At 40.9% G+C, this 19,383-nt stretch overlaps 1 protein-coding gene across 8 annotated transcripts in view; it reads left to right on the top strand.

Annotated features, from left to right (window-relative positions):
* LIPF (lipase F, gastric type) overlaps window positions 1–18,578 on the top strand; it is a 31,496-nt gene extending 12,918 nt beyond the window's left edge. For 6 of the 8 annotated variants that reach the window (XM_047703019.1, XM_047703018.1, XM_047703020.1 and 3 more), the window contains 9 exons: window positions 3,478–3,593; window positions 3,765–3,882; window positions 4,670–4,868; window positions 5,954–6,063; window positions 10,293–10,429; window positions 11,959–12,105; window positions 14,543–14,614; window positions 15,267–15,338; window positions 18,215–18,578. In XM_047703019.1, the coding sequence (XP_047558975.1) occupies window positions 3,489–3,593; window positions 3,765–3,882; window positions 4,670–4,868; window positions 5,954–6,063; window positions 10,293–10,429; window positions 11,959–12,105; window positions 14,543–14,614; window positions 15,267–15,338; window positions 18,215–18,448 (1,194 nt within the window). In that variant the 5' untranslated portion in view covers window positions 3,478–3,488 and the 3' untranslated portion in view covers window positions 18,449–18,578. Of the gene's footprint in view, window positions 1–332; window positions 486–3,458; window positions 3,594–3,764; window positions 3,883–4,669; window positions 4,869–5,953; window positions 6,064–10,292; window positions 10,430–11,958; window positions 12,106–14,542; window positions 14,615–15,266; window positions 15,339–18,214 lie in introns of those variants that run through there. The other 2 variants (XM_047703021.1, XM_047703022.1) reach the window with 2 other exon arrangements.
* Window positions 18,579–19,383: the final 805 nt, after the last annotated feature.

Here is a 19,383-nt window from a genome sequence, read left to right as displayed (position 1 = left end):
TTATTTATTTCTTTACTTGCAAGAGAGAACATGAGTGGGTGGGAGGGGCAGAGGGAAAGGGAGTTGCAGACTCCCCACTGAGCAATGGAGCCCAATGCTGGGTCTTGACCACAGGATTCTGAGATCATGACCTGAGCCGAAGGCAGATGCTTAACCCACTGAGTTTCCCAGGTGCCCCGGCACTTAGTAGTTCCTTAACGAATATTTATTGAATGACTTATTTCTGATGCTCTAAAAATGAATTGATTTGAAACTGTCCTTCACATGGCGTCTCTTCAAATATTTGGGGACAAACATTACTTCTCCCTTGAGGCTTTTTCCCCAGCTTAATATCTGAAGACCTGTAGTTGGCGATTACAACATAGAAGGGACTTCAGATGTTCTGGGTCCAATGTCAAATAGTCTGTCTATGCTGATAAATAAGTGATAATTGCCATCACAAGATCAGAAAAGTAAAGGGCTATGAAAGTGCTCCTTTGGAAAAGGTTTGTAAATTGCAATTTCTATAAAAATGCAGAAATGGTAAAGAACATCAGTTTAGTTCTAATAAGTTTGAGTATAAGCGGGATTCCTTATTTTCCTAGAGAAAATGCTGACCAGCTGTCCCAGCTACCACATGTTGACAAGCAAGACTGATAAATTTTAAATTGGGCAACCCCAGTAACTCAGAATAAAAAAAAAAATCATTCCTTTTATAACCAGCAGATTTTGTCACTGGGCAGTATGGCTTTATAACCAAGATTATAACCAACTATATAACCAACCAGCTATATAACCAACAATTTTGGTGTTCTAGTTTCACTTTTCAGATGAGACCTTTTTAATTTTATAAATGGTACTACACAGACTGTATTAGATAAACCAAATGAACTGTATTCTGTGCCTTTTTTTTTACAACCAGTTCAGAGAAATTTTCATATAAATATATACATACTATCTCACTTTTTTCTCTTTGGGAAGTATTATAGTATTTCTTCTTTTTATTTTGTAATTTAAATACAATTGCTATATAACAGTATATCAGTTTTAATGTACACCATTAATGAGTCAATATTTCTATATATTGCAAAATGATTACCAAACTAACTCTATTTAACATCCGTCACCACACATAGTTACAGAATTATTTGTTCTTGTGATGAAAACCTTTAAGATCCACTCTCTCAGCAACTTTAAAAAATACAATACAGTATTGTTATCAACTATAGTCCCCATGCTGTACATTATATCCCCCTGACTTATTTATTTTATAGCCGGGAGTTTGTACTTTTTAATCCATCTCTCTCATTTCATTCCCCCTCTACCTCCCTGCCTCTGGTAAACACCCCTGTGTTCTCTGTATCCATGAGTTCAGTTGTTTAGGTTTTGTTTGGGGTTTTTTGTTTGTTTGTTTGTTTTAGATACCACACCTAAATAAGATCATATAGTATTCATCTTTCTCCGTCTGACTTATTTCACGTAGCATGATGCCCTTGAGGTCTATCCATGTTGTCACAAAAGGCAAGATTTCCTTCTTTTTAAAGGCTGAATAGTATTCCAGTGTGTGTGTGTGTGTGTGTGTGTGTGTCACATTTTCTTTATCCATCTTTCCATCAGTAGACACTTACAGTGCTTCCATGTCTTAACTACCATAAATAATTCTGCAGTGAACATGGGGGTGCCAATATTTTTTGAGTTAGTGTGTTTTTTCCCCCTTTGGATAAATACTCAGAAGTGGAATTGTTGAATTATATGACCGTTCTATTTATAATTCTTTTGAAGAACCTCCATACTGTTTGTGCACCAATTTACATCCCCATCAACAGTGCACAAGGTCTCCCATTTCTCCACACCCAGGTCAACACTTGTCATTTCTTGTCTTTTTGATAATGGCCATGCTAACAGGTGTGAGGTATTTCATTGCAGTTTTGATTTGCATCTCACTTTTTTAAAACAAGAAGTATCACATTCTGTTGTATGGTTTGCACGATAATTTATAAGATTATGTTCTCTACTGATAGGCACTTACTTAAGTCATTCCCAATCTTTCCTGTTATAAACAATGCTGTAGTGAACATCCTCATACATATAGATGGTTTTAGACACATTTGTGGTTATAGCTGAGATTAAAATCTAAACGTGGAATAGAAGAGTTATGCATTTTAAATTTTCATAAATATTGCCAGGTTCCTCTTGAAAGACCTAGCAAAAATTACACTACCACAAACACTTAGGTCTCTGTTTCACCCAATTTTGCCATCACTATGAATTATCAAACTTGATTTGATAGGTATTATAACATTATAGTTTTAATTTACATTTCATTGATTATAAATGTAACAGAATATTTACAAATGTTTTTAAGTTGTAAGGTTTTAGGCCACTTTTCTCTCTAGGAAAGCTTTTGCATGTGCTCAACCAGTATTTATTGATTTGTTGGTCTTTTTTCTTACTGATTAATTAAAGCTAATAGATATTAAAGAAAGTAATCTATTGTCATAGAAGCTACAGATATTTTATGGAAGCAACATTTTTTTTACTTTTGTAAAAAGACTTATTTTAGAAAGAGTAAGAGAGAAACAAAAAAGCAGGATGGGCAGAGTTAGAGGGAGAGAGAATGTCCAGCAGACTCCCTGCTGCCCGTGGAGCCTGACGTGGGGCTCGATCTCACCACCCTGAGATCAAGACCTGAGCCCAAACCAAGAGTCAGGCACTTAACCAACAGCACCACCCAGGAGCCCCTGTTTTTTGACTTTATAAAATAGCTTATAAAAGCCTACCAAATTTGAGAGGACATTATGTGAAAGACTGATCAAGTACATAATAGCAGTAATGTGGTCCACTTGAAATTATCTTTAACTTCTCTTAGAAGTAGGTTGTTGTTTCTTACCTATAGAATATGAGGGGGTTGAATTAGAAAATCACTAAAATTCTTTTAATATCATGATACGGGTTTTCCTCTTTGTTAGATACTTTGTTGTTAGATATTTTAAGCAACTGATGGTGGCCATTAAGTCCATATAATTACCTCAGATTAATAAGCATTTATGGAGTGGCTATCATAAACAATATTAAAGACATCATGATGGGTTTGAACGCTTGTTGTATTGAGATTGAATCTAAAAGAATCAAATGTTGACACAATGCCACCCAACCCTAACACACACACATAACTTGGGGCTCTCAGAAAGAGTTGACAAAAGCCTTAAACATAAGGCATAATAAGAACATAATATTATGCCAGACAATTAGAAGACATTTTGATCAATTAAGATGAGCTCAATATGACTTGAAAACCAAGTAGGAAATGTTCTTAAAAGGCATCAAGGAGAGTGAAACATGTGAAGCATTAAAATACCTATGCCGACCATCACATGTCCCAGTTTATTGCCCAAAACAGAACATAATCAAACCTTGCATGAAGGTAAAACTAGCACAGAATACAAGTATTATGAAAGTGTCATAGGCTAACCACTGCCATGGTTTCTTCTGTTTTAGACAAGAGCAAAATGTGGTTGCTATTAACTGTGGCAAGTTTGATATCTGCACTTGGAACCACACATGCTTACTTTGGAAAATTACATCCTATAAGCCCTGAAGTGACCATGAATATTGTAAGTTACCAGAGTTGTGGGGCGGGGAACCCATAGAACCAAGAGCTACTACCATGACTTAGAATCATGGCCAGCTGAAGCTTTTACATGACCAGTCAAGAATAACTTATCTACTTACTAGATGCATTTAAAAACTCAACTGAAACTAGAAGCTTTGTTTTTCTTCATCAGAGTCAGATGATCTCCTACTGGGGTTACCCAAGTGAAGAGTATGATGTCATAACGGAAGATGGTTATATCCTTGGGATCAACAGAATTCCTTATGGGAAGAAAAATTCAGAGAATATAGGTATAATCCTCCCTCCCTTCCTTTTTTTCTCTTCCTCCTTCCCACTCTCTTTTCTTCCCTTCATTCCATCCTTGTTTCTTTCCTTCCTCCCTTCCTCCTTTCAGTTCTCCCTAAGGACTTAGTGAGTCTTGCTCATTCTAGAAATGAAACCATGATGAAACTTTATCTCCAGTCTTCAGAGAGATCACCATGAAGTCCGTGGAATCATGAACAGATAGTTATAGTGATACGTGATAAGTGCAATGTTAGAACTCTGCAGAGGACATTAAACCAGAAGTTCTGGTACAGATGCCTAACTCAGCTGGTGGAGATCAAGGAAAACTTGCTCTAGAAATAATGACTTAGCTGACTCCTGGAGGATCAGGAAGAGTTAGCCAGGGTGTGTGTGACCATGGGGAGGAAAGGGAGGCAATCTGAGAGGCTCATTTCCTCACTTAAACAAAAATTTTATCTTGTTCTCATCGCAGGAAAATTGTGAAGTACAAGGAGAATAAAATTAAGCAAGATCACCTATCACTTTACCACTCACAAGCCACTTAAATTAACATCACACTAAATTTCCTCAGAATATAAGTTTCTCAATAGCCTTCCGAGGTTAAACTGCACTATCTAATACATTGTGTCGCTTGAGAAACCACCACCATAATTAAAATGATATATTCAAATATTCAACTCAATCAAGCAAAAGTATTTCATTCTAGTCGTCCAAAAGTCTATATCCTGTCTCCATGATTATCTGAGAATGAGGAATGAGGATATAAAGCTTGGATATGATTTTTTCCCTCAGGCCGGAGACCTGTCGCGTTTCTGCAACATGGTTTGCTCGCGTCAGCCACAAACTGGATCTCCAATTTGCCCAACAACAGCCTGGCCTTCATTCTGGCAGACGCGGGCTACGACGTGTGGCTGGGGAACAGCAGGGGGAACACCTGGGCCAGGAGAAACCTATACTTCTCCCCAGACTCCGTGGAATTCTGGGCTTTCAGGTAAAGAAAAGGGACAAGGAAAAATGGACAATGAAAAATAAAATCGAGTTTAAAAAGAGTGGGTATTCATGTTTGCCTGTTCCAATCCAGTCCCATTTTAATACATTACACTCTCAGGAGGGAAGAAGCAAGTCCTTTTTATTCGAATACCTTTTTGGATTCTGAGTCCAAGGGTAGCTTTTCCTCCACCAGTACGTGTGTGCTCAGTACGTGTGATGAGCAGATTCCCTTTTCAAATGGAATGAGCAAAATGACCGAAGCAAGGAAATTTGGTGCCTTAACAGATTCCAAAAGGAAGATCCATCGAGATTTGGGAGGATATCCAAGCTCAGTTGGGGTTTCAAGAACCCAAGTCACCATCAATAGTGAGGAGGGTGGGAGGGAGTTAATATGGACACCATGGCCAGCTTTTCAAAGGTTTCCTTTCTCCAGCCCTCTCATGCCCCATCCCTAAAAAGTGCTGATGGAGGGGGAAACAGAAGAGATTTCGGTGGTGCCGCTAAAGCATAAAAAAGTGCTCTGAGTGTTCTAGGGCCCGCAAGGAAGCTCATGTCTCTGGGGGAGTGAGAAAGAGAGACAGGTCAGGCGGGCTCCGCGGGCCACACTGAGGCCTTCAGAGCTCACCCTGTGCACAATGAGAAGTCGCTGAGCAGTTTCCAAAAAGGCAGTGGCCTTTTCCCATTTCCATTTTCCAAAGACCATTCTGGCTGATCTCTGGGGAGTAAAAGAAAGGGCACTCTGACTCATCTCAATTGACCCCAGATTGTGTACAATCTGTGTACAAATGATGATTAAACCTGACATTCATTTTTAGGGATAGCAAGAATCCCCACCAACAGAGGCTATCTTGTTTGGATTAAGCTGAGCTGTAATGCTCCGTTTCAGAAATGACATCAGCTCTTGATAAGAAGCCAGCCCCCCAAAAGCACCTGACACTCCTTCCCGGTCTATAAGCAACGATGCTTAGAGAAGCCAGTTTTCTATTTTCCCAGAGGGAAGCTTAGCTATAAATAGGCTTGACTTTTAGAAATTATAGCAAGGGAATGAATGTATTCAGCTTTATTTTGTCTTCGTTTTTCTTGCAGCTTTGATGAGATGGCTAAATACGACCTCCCAGCCACGATTGACTTCATTTTAAAGAAAACTGGACAGGATAAGCTGCACTATGTTGGCCATTCCCAGGGCACAACCATTGGTAGGTAAAAGCAGCTGAAGCAGGGGCCTTTTGTTTGTACAGACCCCTTCCCAGCGGTTATGCAGGCGTGTTGGTCATTGTGCTAACTGCTTTCCATCCATCATATGAAGGAATGGCTACGACAATCCAATGATACAGGGACAATGGTCAAATCTGTTGTATATATGAGGAAATAAGACAGGAGGAGAAATAGCTTGTGCAAGGTAACACAGGTAGGACGAATAGGGTAGCTCAGATCCCAGCTCAGGCCATCCTACTCCCAAGCCCGTAATCTTAGACACTGCACCTCCTGGCCTCTGGACTGAACATTCTATCCACTCAACCACATGAGTGGAACATCTGCAATGTGTCCTAAGAATATAGCAATAAATAAAGGAGATGAAAATTTTTGTCCTTGTGCTGCAGATACTCTAGCGGGGAGGCAGAGAAAGTAACAAGGGTTATAAAGTAAAATACAGAGTAGGTTAAATAATGGTAATGATATGGGAAGCAAATAAATCAGGAAAGGCTATGAGGGAGCATCAGAGGGCACACGGCGAGTTCAGATAGAGGATACCCCTAGCACTCTCTGAGTAAAGGCGTGAAGGAGATGGGGGGACTGGGGTGTGAGTCATGTGTACGCCTGAAAGACTGATGTTCTGGAAAGAGGGAAAATCAAGTGCAAAGGGCCGGAGGTTGCAGACTTTTCAAGGAATGGTGAGAGGTGGTTCATTGCGTAGCTGAATCAGACACAAAGCAAGGGACGAGATGCGGGCACGGTCTAAGGAGGGCAGACTGTTCAGAGCTTTTGGGGTGTTATAGGGATTTCAGGTTTTACTCTAAGTAAAGGGAAACCAGAGCAAAGTTTTGAAGATGGGAGTACCAGGATCTGACCTCAAGGCCCTCAACAGGATCAGAAGTTACACAGTCCCATTAACAGAATCCCCGCAGCTGCTGATGAGGAGCAAGGGTAGGGGTAGAGGAACCGGTTCAGGGATTCTTAGAGTGACCCACGAGAGGCATGATCGTGACCTGGATGCGGGTGGGTAGCTGTGGTGTACGGTTAGGTTCTAGATGTGTTCTGGAAGAGGAACCTATAGGACTTGCCTCCACATTGGATATGGGGCATAAGGGAAAGAAAGGGGTCAAGAATGATGCGAGATTTGTGTTCTGAGCACCTGGAGTGATGGAGATGCCCAGTCCACAAGGGGGATGGCTGTGAGAACAACGGATACGATCCAGGGGGCCAGGGGGCTCTGTTTTCTCGCTGTTAGGTGCCGGACACCTGCTGGAGATCTGAATGTACAAAATGTACGAGAAACAGGGTGCGATAACCAGTAAAGTGAGTTCAGACCGGAAAGGGGAGGAGCCCAAGGATGAAGCCCGGACTGCTCTTAGTCTAGAAGATGAGGAGGAATCAGACAAAGGAGCTGGGACGTCATGGTGACAGTGCTATGAGGGAGCCAGGAGTACCTCGTGTTCTGGAAGTCAAGGGCAGAAAGTGTTTCAAGAATGAGAAGGTGGTCAGCTGTGGAAGAGGATACTGATGAGTCATGGGAACTGAAGTCTAAGAAGGGACCATTGGATTTGGCAGCCAGAAAGGTGGAGGGACCTTCCGAACAGCAACCTCAGAGGAGTGGTTGGGATAAAGCATAATCAGGTGAGCTCCAGAGCACGTGAGAGAAAGCTTTAAGGGGAAGGAAAAGGTGGAAGCAAAAGGGGAAGGAGGGGTCACAGAGGAGGAATAATGACATATTTTATGCTAGTCTCTGCTCTCAGCCAATGACTGGATTCCGTGCTGGGAAGCTAAGCAATCAGTAGGTCCATATATAAACGTCGATGCAGGGAAGTGGTTGAAGTTGGTGGTGGGCGCATGGTCTCACCTATAGAATTTTAAAGAGTTTATTTATTTGAGAGAGAGAAGGAGAAGCAGAATCCTTGCTGAGCAAGGAGCCCGATGCCAGACTCGATCCTAGGACTCTGGGATCATGACCTGAGGAGAAGGCAGACACTTAACCAACTGAGCTAACTCACCTATAAAATTTTAGAGAAAAATGTCAGTGAGGAAGAGCTTCCCAGTGTCCTTTGTCATTATGTCATAGGTCATGTTCCCAAGGAGATGAGGACTAGTATTCAGGTTGTTTTATAAATAAACACTGCTAGGGTAAAGGGAAGAAGGCAAGACTAGGCAGAGGGAGCAGCGGGGACGTGACACAGTTCCAAAAAGCTCTTGGTCAATTCTGTATGAGAAGGCTCTTGAGAGTCTCTGAGTGGAACTGGGTGGCTGGGCCTTTTTGGCCACTGGTTGACCCGCCATTCAGTGAAGACTGCCCGGGGAAGGGATTCTTTAGAATTCTTTGAGAACCATGGATTCTCTTGAGCAAAAGCAAAATCAGACAGGAGTCACAAATTCTCTGCTACTGGGGTTAGATAAATGCCTCAGACAGGAGGAGGAATCTGGGCAGGTACAGCACAGCATGTATCCCACATGGTCAAAAATTGAGTCAATATCCTTTTTTTTTTTTTTAAAGATTTACTTATTTTAAAGAGAGAAAACATGCACATGCATACGCAGGGACAGGGGCAGAGGGAGAAGGAGAGAGAGAATCTCAAGCAGACGTTCCACTGGGCATGGAGTCCCACAGGGGCTCGATCTCATGACCCTGAGATAATGAACTGAGCCAAAACCAAGAGTCAGGTGCTCAACCGACTGAGCCACCCAGGTGCTCCTCAAAATCCTTTGTTAAAAAAGGGGAGATGTTCTAGATTACCAAAATTGACTCCTTCGATTTCCAAAACCATACAAAAGTTGCATCATTTTGGAGGGAAATCTGCCTTAACTTATGACACAATGTTGTTTTTTTTTTTTAATAGCACACACTGAACAGAGTTTAACCTTTCCTCAATGATCTACGGTTATAAAATTATTTCCTCGAGATGCAATGCAATGATTTCCTAGGATTTATGGAGATGAGTAAAACTGACACTAAGTGACTCCAAACTACCACTCTTTGGAGTCATTTGAATTTTGAACATTCCATCCTTCTTTGTCACTAATGGATAACATGTCATCACTGTCGCCACACACATAGATTTCTGGAAGGTGTTTCTGCTTTGCATTTGCATCTTCTAATCTTCTGTGTACTGGGAAGTCAGATAAATGTCCCTTTTAGGATTGTGTCACAAATAGGGTGGTTTATTCTAAGCAAGGAAGTGTATTCTGAAAAGTTACCTGTCCTAACTGTGCTGGGACCTATAGATACCCACGCTGTCTCTTCCTGTGTGATTCTTGCTTTCTCTGGGTGATAGGCTGGCTGTAATCTGCAGAATTAGGCAATCAGGTAAAGAATCCCTTAGCAAATGCCATTCTTCCTTAAGTAGAATTAGGCAGAGGTAGGTGAGGTAAGTGTTCACATTTGAAAGTCTTTTTGTTGTTGTTGTTCAGAACTCTTTTGTCTAATCAATATGCTATTATTAACCATGGGGAGAGATTATCCTATGTAGTTTGATTGTATAGAGTTTAGCTTAATGACTCTTTGATCACATCCCAGTCTACTAATATGCTACCATTCAAAACAGCAATTAATTACAGACAAGAGCTGAGTATATTTACAGAGCGTAGATGTTTGAATTATTGTGGCTGGTCTCTTGTCCAGCATTTACAATGTGCTTAGTGTCCTGGTAAATACCTTCTATAATTCACCTCACTTGGTTTCTTAAAAAACCCTATTAAAGCACTCATTTTTAGTCCCATATTTCAGATGAGGAAAATGAGGCTTTCGGTGCTTAGGTGACCTGTCCAAGGTAACAAATCCAATATACCCCATAGCCAGGATTCAAATATTGTTTGGTCAGTTTCAAAACCTTTTCAATCTTTCCCACTTGCATACCCTCCTCATATGAAGTGCTAATTATCTCACTGTGATGACATGAATCTGAACTCATCAAAATCTGTTTGCAGTATAAGTAGTTCTTCCTCACCCCACATGAATCTTAAAATTGGCCTGCTTTCTAAAGTCAGATGAAAGAATTTAACTTTTTACAAGTTCTAGCCTCCTGTTCCTAGAGGGAATCTACGAAAATAAAATAAGTATACTAAAATTTGATCACTCTGAACAAGCAGAGGTGGTCAGTTTCTCTCTCTTAGTGTACAGCACTCTGAGCAAATCCAAATAATGTCCCACTTGTAAAACACACACACACACACGCACACAACCCTTCTTTACTGGTTCCTTGTCGTTCTGTTTCAGGTTTCATCGCCTTTTCTACCAACCCCAAGCTGGCTAAAAGAATCAAAACCTTCTATGCTTTAGCTCCCGTTGCCACCGTGAAATACACCAAAACCCTTCTGAACAAACTCATGCTTCTTCCTTCAACCATCTTCAAGGTATGTGATTCTCTTCAACTGAATCTAAGATGTCGAGTTGTCTGTGGGTCTCACAGGGACAGAAGGAGAAGGGAAACACCGCGCGGACACCCGTGCTTCTGGCCAAGAATGGAAATGGGCAGAAGCATGTTTTAGTTCCTGCCTAGCAATGGCTGAATCCCCATGACAACCGGGGAGATCCGCCTTTCTATCCGAATCCTTGGTAGCTTTACGTGGGTTAGCGATACCGGGAGCGTCGGTCCCCTTCATAGACGTTTCGTTTCCTTCGTATGTATGAAAACCGCGATTCAGGGAGAGAGAAATAAGAACAAACGCAAGAAAACCAGAAAGGGGAAGAGAAGAAAAGAAAGGGAAGGAGAGGGGAAAGGAGAAAAAGGGGAAGGAGAGCAACGCTCCTGGAGACAAGGATCTTGAGAACCTTCATCAAATGCCCTTGACTTTCCAAACCTTTAAAAGGGGTCCCAGAGGGCAGGAGTGTAGGTTGCAATAAATAGGAAATATTCAGTGTCTTATATAGTAGGCACACACTGGAGGGAATTAATGATCCTTGTTTTCCCAACACTTAATCACCTACTTCTCCCACCTACCTAAACCGACACACACGGACACCAATACTGCTTCCTTCAGGAGAATAGTTTTACTGCAGGCTGTAAAACGTAATGATGCTATTTCCTTCCATGGTTTTGTACTATTCATTTCTTTTTACTCTGAACTAACTTGTGTGTTGAAAGCCCAAGGGACTCTATCTACAGTCAAACTACATACGTAAAGCTTTTGCTCAAAACGTGAAAAATTTGTGATGACCTTGAGAATCATTACTGGCTGCGCTACTGCAGGTGTTTCTTTCCTACTTGGGCTCAGGTTTTCTGATAGGCAATGTAGATAGTTGGTTTAAAAATAATAATTAAAAAGTGTTAGACCTTAAGTCAGGGGTTTGAGGCTTAGATCAAGATGGTAGCTTTATAGAATCTGTGAACTTTATAGTCAGTTCTAGGTAAGCACAAGATCTCAACTATTTCTTAGCCTCCTGTTTCCTCCCATATAATATGGGGATAACCCATGTCTATTTTCCTCAAGAAGATTTGAGGCAAATAATCAAGCTCCCGAGCCTCATTGTCTTTCCAAAGGTTTTCCTGAAAATACAATGGGGTCACCATTTCGGCTTCTGATCTTTTGATGTTTTGTTGCATCACTTATGACATCCTACCATGTTGTTTTATGATTTTTATTTCGTGACACTTATTAGCCCAACTAGACTGTAACTCTTCGTGTCTTACACATCTCCTCATCAGCCGCTACGTTTCTCAATGGAACAATAAATATTCAATGTTGGTCATCTGCCCTGTCCATTCCCCAACTTTATAGTGGGAATTAAATGAGAAAAAGAGTTTGAAATTCCTGAAACAATGTAAAGAAATACGAAAATCTCACCAGCTAATTTGCACCAGCCAATTTGCAACTAGATAAATTTATGAGTCTTCTTCGCCACTTCATGTTTACAAAACTCTCCCAATGCTTTTATTTTTCAGCTTGTATTTGGTGACAAAATATTCTACCCACACCACTTTTTTGATCAGTTTCTTGCTACTGAGGTATGCTCCCGGGAGACGGTGGATCTCCTCTGCAGCAATGCCTTATTCATCATTTGTGGATTTGACACTAAGAACTTGAACATGGTTTGTATGCATTGACATTTTTTAATTATTTTTATTTTTTATAAACATATAATATATTTTTATCCCCAGGGGTAGAGGTCTGTGAATCGCCAGGTTTACACACTTCACAGCACTCACCATGGCACATACCGTCCCCAATGTCCATAACCCCATCCCCCTTCTCCCAACCCCCCTCCCCCCAGCAATCCTCTGTTTGTTTTGTGAGATTAAGAGTCACTTATGGTTTGTCTCCCTCCCAATCCCATCTTGTTTCATTTATTCTTCTCCTACCCCCTTACCCCCATGTCCCTACCCCCTTAACCCCCCATGTCCCCCATGTTCCATGAAATGAGGAAGTGGAGATGCAACTTGCATTGACATTTTGATTCTGAATATTTTGAGCAACATTTTGAGGACTTGTTCTACCATGACTTAGACACGGTACTTTGAAAAACTAGGAGGAGTGGGGGCCTGGGTGGCTCAGTTGTTTAAGCATCCAACTCTTGATCTCAGCTCAGGTCTTGATCTGAGGGTTGTAAGTTCAAGCTCCACGTGGGGCTCCACACTGGGTATGGAGTCCACTCAAAAACAAACAAACAAAAAAACTAGGAGTAGCTTCAGAATTGTGTCCGTGCTTTGTAGATAAGCCCAAGGGAAGTCACATCATTGCTACCAGTTTCGTTCCCTCCAGCTCCCTGCTGTCACCCAAGTGCTCCCTAAAGTAAACAGCATGTAGAAAAAATAGTAGATAGTGAGCTCTACTCACTTCTGACCCCCTAAGTAATTGGTGTAACACTTAAATTCTGTGAGGGGAGGCACTGAACCATATATTTTAGCAGGCTTCTCTGCTGACGTCTAAGCATTGACTGAATGTTCTTAATGTTGATAGTCACTCCCATAAATTTAATAAAATTTTTTTCAGAGCAACTATTTATGTTAGCTTTTGTCCATACTCTTTATCTAGCTATTTCCATTGTTTTGAATTGGGTTTGGGTTTTAAAAACATATATGAAAAAGTGCAATATCAAAAGGAGTTAAGAATATAAATTCTGGTTAAGAGCCTAAACTCCAATCCTTTCTTTGGAGCTGAGTTACAGTCATCTGTCTTGGTTTCCTTGTCCACCAAGTGTATTAGTGTGGAGAATAAATGAACTAATTTGTGTAAAGTTTAGAGAACATAGTTCAAAGTATATGGCTCATAGGAATTGCATATGTTTTGCTACTAATACTATTATATTTTGACAATTATCCTCACTCCGAATTGTTGGTTTACCAAGTTCATTGATAAGAAGATATAATTCTACCTCCAGGTATCTACTTACTAAACAGTATTTACTAGGACACTACTAAGTGTTGTAGCTACTGGGGACATAATGGTGAAATCACAGATACCTTCCTGCCCTCATGGAAATCAAGGACACCCAGTCCTCTTTCTCAGTGTTGGTCAGAATCTGTGGATATTTTAGAATATATGTGAACAAAGGGAAATTTCCTCAGTTTCTGTTTTGGATGGTAAGTAGAAGACTCATCCCTCTGTCTTGCAAGCAAGTCCCTCTCCTTGGCTCTGGGAATGGCTGCCATTTTGTATGTGCAGTATGATGGAACCGTCTACCCTTGTCACACTAAGAAAAGGCAGAACAGATTACTGCATTCCATCTGTGAGAATCTTCTGAGGAAATTCATAGTGAAATAGAGACAAGGAGCAAAGGGAATTAGAGAGTTCATCCTTCTGCATGAACATTATGTGCCAAGGTATTTCATTCTTCTATGATGATGGTCCATTTGTTTGACCCTAGCCATGGTCCTCTATACAGTGGCACTAAGACCTACTATGAACCAGTCTATACAAGCTGAGACATGATTTCAGTTTGTTGTCTGGGGTCTGGTCACGGTGGATTAGAGCAGTGATAGGATAGCAGGATAGCACAACGATTGTAAATATCCTGTACGTGTATTCTGACTACATATATATATACATATTCTGAATATATATGTCATATATACATATATGACTATCATATATGATGTACACATACACATGCCTCACTATATGTGCATACATAGGTCCACAGAGCAAGAGGCTTCTATGTGGACATTACATCTACTGTACTCTGACACTGGGTAGAGAGGAGTGAAAGCTGAGAAGCTAGAGATCTAGATTAAAATCTCTGGCTCCATCCTGATATGAGCTGCGTGACATTGGACATTTCTCTAAAATTCTCTGAGCCCCAATTTCCATTTTGATCAAAGGGATGATCAGCTCTCCTCATTGAGAGGTGACAAATCAAACAACTGTCTCATGCAATTACGCTTTGCTAACTCTCCAACAGCATACAACTATGTTGCTCAGCTCCTTTGGTGAACACTGCATTTAGGCACTTGACCTGGATCACAAAAATTGAAATCTTAGCTATTTTAAGAAACCCAATATACATATGTGTGTGCCTTTGCTTTCTAGAGTCGCTTGGATGTGTATCTATCACATAATCCAGCAGGAACTTCAGTTCAGGATGTCCTCCACTGGTCTCAGGTATCATTTCTCAAATGCTCTTAAAACTTCTTTTGTGTGCCTGAACCCCTGGCCCTTTCCCTAAAGCACAGTCTTGAAATACTCTGTCAAATGCTCCTAGCAGGGAATTTTCCTGGCATGTGGCTGCCAGCTGAAAATAGCTATTCTGTCCATGTAAATGAAATCCTATGAGGGGCTCCTGGGTGGCTGAGTTGGTTAAGCTTCTGACTCTTGATTTTGGCTTAGATCATGATCTTGGGGTCATGAGCTCAAGCCTTGCATCAGACTCTGCACTGAATGTGTAACCTGCTTAAGATTCTCTCTCTCTTCCTCTCCTTCTGCCCCTCCCCACCCCTCTCGCATGGGTGCATTCTCTCTCTCTAAAAAAAATAAAAATAAAATCCTATGAAAACAATCACTTTGGGTAGCAAAGAAGTGAATGATTTTTTTATGACTTGGCATGTGAGAAAAAAATTATTTCAAGCAAAGCCACAGTTAAATTTGCATAAATATCTGGTCCTGGATGAACAATAGTCTTAATTTTGGGAAGGAGAAAAATGTTTTTCAAAAATTGTCTAAATTGAAAGTAAACTACCTGGAAGGGTTTGAATTTTGTTTTTCACGTAGCAGGGAGAGTTTTTATTTCCTCGTATTATTCATTTCTCTCCATTAGGCTGTAAAGTCTGGGGAGTTCCAAGCTTTTGACTGGGGAAGCCCAGCTCTGAACATGCTGCACTTTCACCAGGTAAGCTTCTTAAAGTTGGAATTGTTCACATTTTGAAAGACAAAGATATAAAACTTTAAAGGTGAAATTATGATCATCAGGCATGTGTTCTCCAAAGGAATGTTGGTGTCCAGACTCATCCTTAAGGAAATTAGAAAGTAGATGGTAATTTCCTCGGAATCCATTCATCATGCCAGACATCACCCTGTCTCCATACTCTCTCTGTGAACTCAGCTCCTGTGGCTGCATTCAGGGAACCGCACCTCCACTTGGGAGAACCTCCTAGAATTCATCACCCCGCATCTCCTTACACAACCCTGCCCTGGACACCAGTGCCCAGCACACGGCCCTCTCCTTTCAGAAGTGCAGTTCACAGATACAACAAGCTGACAATTCAAACTGTTTAGGAGAAAAAGCTGGAATCTCTGGTCTTCTTAAACAATAGCCCTTCCTTGGTCAACAGCCAGAGAAGTGATGCCACCATATTCCCAGAGATAAGATGTGAGGATGGCGTGCTCGCAGATCAAGGCTGGAGATACTCCTTGGCAGACAGGGGCCTTGTTGGAGAGGCGGACATACTGGCCACCCCTTGCCCTTCTTGCTGCACAAAGAAGCCAGGCTTTGGGTCCATCCCGTCTGGGGCCCCGTGGGCATTCAGATAGGAATTTCTTCTTTGCCCCACCTAAATATGTAATGAGAACACATCTGCAAGCCCTCAGGTTAGGGTACACCTGCAGACCATCACTGGCTACATTTGAATGAGAGAGCTACTCTGCAGTTTTTGTAATCTTCTCCCCTTCCTTCTTCTCCCACCCCGGAGTTTCCACCCACGTACTGGCCAAACAGCCCTACTGATTTTCATCTGCTTCCACAACTCGATGTTTAGAAGGGATTTCTATCTCTTCACGACAATATCTCATGTGTAGAGATGTCCCGCTTTTGCAACAATTTTTGATGTCTTTAAAGAGGCACAATCAGATCAAACACCATTGAAAACACTTTTTCTCCAAACATCGCCTCCTCAAACTCCCAAAACACAGTCATTCTTTGCATCTACCTTTCTCCTGGGCTCTACTACCAGTAATCAGTGGCATCCATCTTAGGGGACCTGAAATAACAAATCCCAAGCCCACCCTCCCTCCACCAAGCCATAGAACAACACAGATGGTCTTCAACTAACTGAGCCCTGACACTAATTTAAGAGCCAGAAGGTAACATCCAGAAAACTCTTTGAACAACGGAGCATGAATAAAAGAAGGTAGGTTTATTATTATTATGAATATTCTCCACATTTTACCCTTCTCTCCACTAAAATAAATTATTAAAATATTATGGAAAATTATATATGATGAAATATTTTCCTATGACAAGTTGACTATTATATAAGGTGAGATATGGAAAAATTTAGTTTATTGGATTAGTATTCTGCAGAGTAGGATCTAAAAAACCAAAAAAATTCTCCGTGGATAGTGGTAAAATTGGTGATGGTTTTTTTATTCCCTTGTCTTGCTTTATAAGCCTCTTTAAAATCTATGTATAAATGTTGATTTTTTAGAAATAGCAAATGGGACTGATGATAGCTTTTCTCAGAATTGTATCCAATATTTAGTAAAATCAGCCAAGTATTCAACAAAACAACCCCTTCAATGAACTGACTGACCTGCTAACTGACCATACTGGTAAGTCAGTACAAAGCCAAAATAAATGACTCAAGACATTTCGAGATCATATTTTGGAGTGTCTGGGTAGAAACAGTCTATTATAGTCAGAATCCAATCAAATCCACTTTCTTGATTTGGGGTAGAAATCTAAATTTTTAATTTGTAAGAAATGTGATCTAAAGATTTGCTATTCAATGCATGGTCCAGGACCAACAGTATCAGCATTCATCTGGGAATGCAGAATCCTGGCTCCTCCCCTAGATGTACCGAATCAGAATCTTCATCTTACCAAGATCCCCAGGTGTTTCACAGGCCCTTTCAAGTTTGAGAAGCACTGACCTAAAACACTGCATCCACTTTGCTCTGTGAATAAAGGTGACTTTCTCTGAGCAATCACTGCTAAGAATCTACTTCTATAACCCGACCATGCCATGTGCAACAACATGGATCAAACTCGAAGGCATTATACTAAGTGAAATAAGTCCAGACAGAGAAAGTCACATTCTGTATGATCTCACTTATATGTGGAATCTGAAAACAAAACCAACAGCTGAGTTTGCAGATACAGAGAACAGATGGGTGGCTGCCAGCGGCGTGGGGTAGAGGGTGGGTGATATGGGTGAAGAGGCACAAATTTCCAGTTTATACGATAAAGCCTTGAAATAAATAAAGTCATGTACAACATGGTGACTACAATGAAAAATGCTGTATTGTATATTTGGAAGTTGCCAAGAAAGTAGACCTTAAGGAACACCTGGGTGGCTCAGTTGGTTGGGCAACTGCTTTTGGCTCAGATCCTGATCCTGGAGTCCCAGGATGGAGTCCTACATCAGGCTCCCTGCTCTGCGGGGAGTCTGTTTTTCCTCGTGACCCTCCCCCCTCATGCTCTCTCTCTCATTCTCTCTTCAAATAAATAAATAAAATCTTTTTAAAAAAGAGAGACAGAGAAAAAAAAACTTTCAAGTAGATCTTGAAAGTTCTCATCATAAGAAAAAAAACTGTAACCATGTGTGTGATGGACAATAACTAGACTTAATGGGGATGATTATTTCACAATATATGCATCTATTAAAGCATTATGTTATACACCTGAAATTAATACAATGTTATGTGTCAATACACCTCAACAGAAAAAAATCATCAACCAGTGCGATATCCTCTAGCCAAGAAATAAGTATTGGGGTTTAAGGTGCAGTTACTTATAAACACTGGGGTTCTTTCTCTCTTATGTTTTAGCCCACACCTCCCTACTACAACTTGACAGACATGCACGTGCCAATTGCAGTGTGGAACGGAGGCAATGACTTGCTGGCTGACCCTCGAGATGTTGACCTTCTGCTTTCCAAACTCCCCAACCTCATTTATCACAGAAAGATCCCTCCTTACAATCACTTGGATTTTATCTGGGCCATGGATGCCCCTCAAGTACTTTACAATGAAATCGTTTCTATGATGGGAGAAAATAACTAGTAGTTCCCCATTTAAAGACTTAACCATTTATTGTTCCAAAATAAGTTCCTCTCTCACACATGGTTTTCTACTGTGTTTGGGATAGAGTGATTCTTTCTGTAATTTTCACTTCAGAAATAAATCAGCATCAACAATCTTTCCAGTTGTCATTTTTAATGTCAAATAAGTTTTATATTTTTTGTTTTTCACTTAAGATGGGTCTGGAAACACTTGGAAGGACACATTCCTGGGGAGGTGAAATGTCTCTTCCTGTCCTCCCATTCCACTGATCTTCTAAACTCAACATAGATTGTGAGACGTGAATCATGAGTGTTGCCAAAAGGCCCTTGTGGGATTGAATACTGAACCCTCTGGTGTATGCTTGAGATTGAGTACAGTGCTTTCTACTTGCTGAAGCTCATTTTCTCTCTCTGTTCACTGCTGATATTCCTTGCTGATATTCCTTGTCGTTTTGCATATTTAATCCCATGAAAAGGCAAATTAAGCTATCAGCTGAATGAAAGTCAGCTCACTTTCACTTCCTAGAGGGAAGAGGGCAACAAATAATAGGGAGCCATGGTTCTGGAAGTTGGGGTACAAAGTGTGTCCTTCATCCCTCCTGCTGTTCTACCCCCATCCCTGGACCTTGACCACAGAACATGGGACAACGAGCCAAAAGATTTTTTTACGTCACTGCCACCATTCTGGCACCCACACGATCCAGAAACTCTGCCACTGGTAAATTTCAGTCAGAAGATACAATTGCCACCAGTTGGTGCACTCGCCCCGCAGAATGGCTCCTCCAAATTTCTAGACTCTCCAGTAAACACAGCCTCCCCTGAGAAATTCTATCAACCCTGTAATAGTGTGACCTCATATTTTATAAATCAAGCTTTTTGGGTCACATGTTTCATGCTATAAAATACAAATGAGATCAAGACTATCTTGTACCCACA

Source organism: Lutra lutra, chromosome 14, assembly GCF_902655055.1.
Source record: "Lutra lutra chromosome 14, mLutLut1.2, whole genome shotgun sequence".
Taxonomy (NCBI): domain Eukaryota; kingdom Metazoa; phylum Chordata; class Mammalia; order Carnivora; family Mustelidae; genus Lutra; species Lutra lutra.
This window is presented reverse-complemented; position numbering and strand designations above follow the sequence as displayed.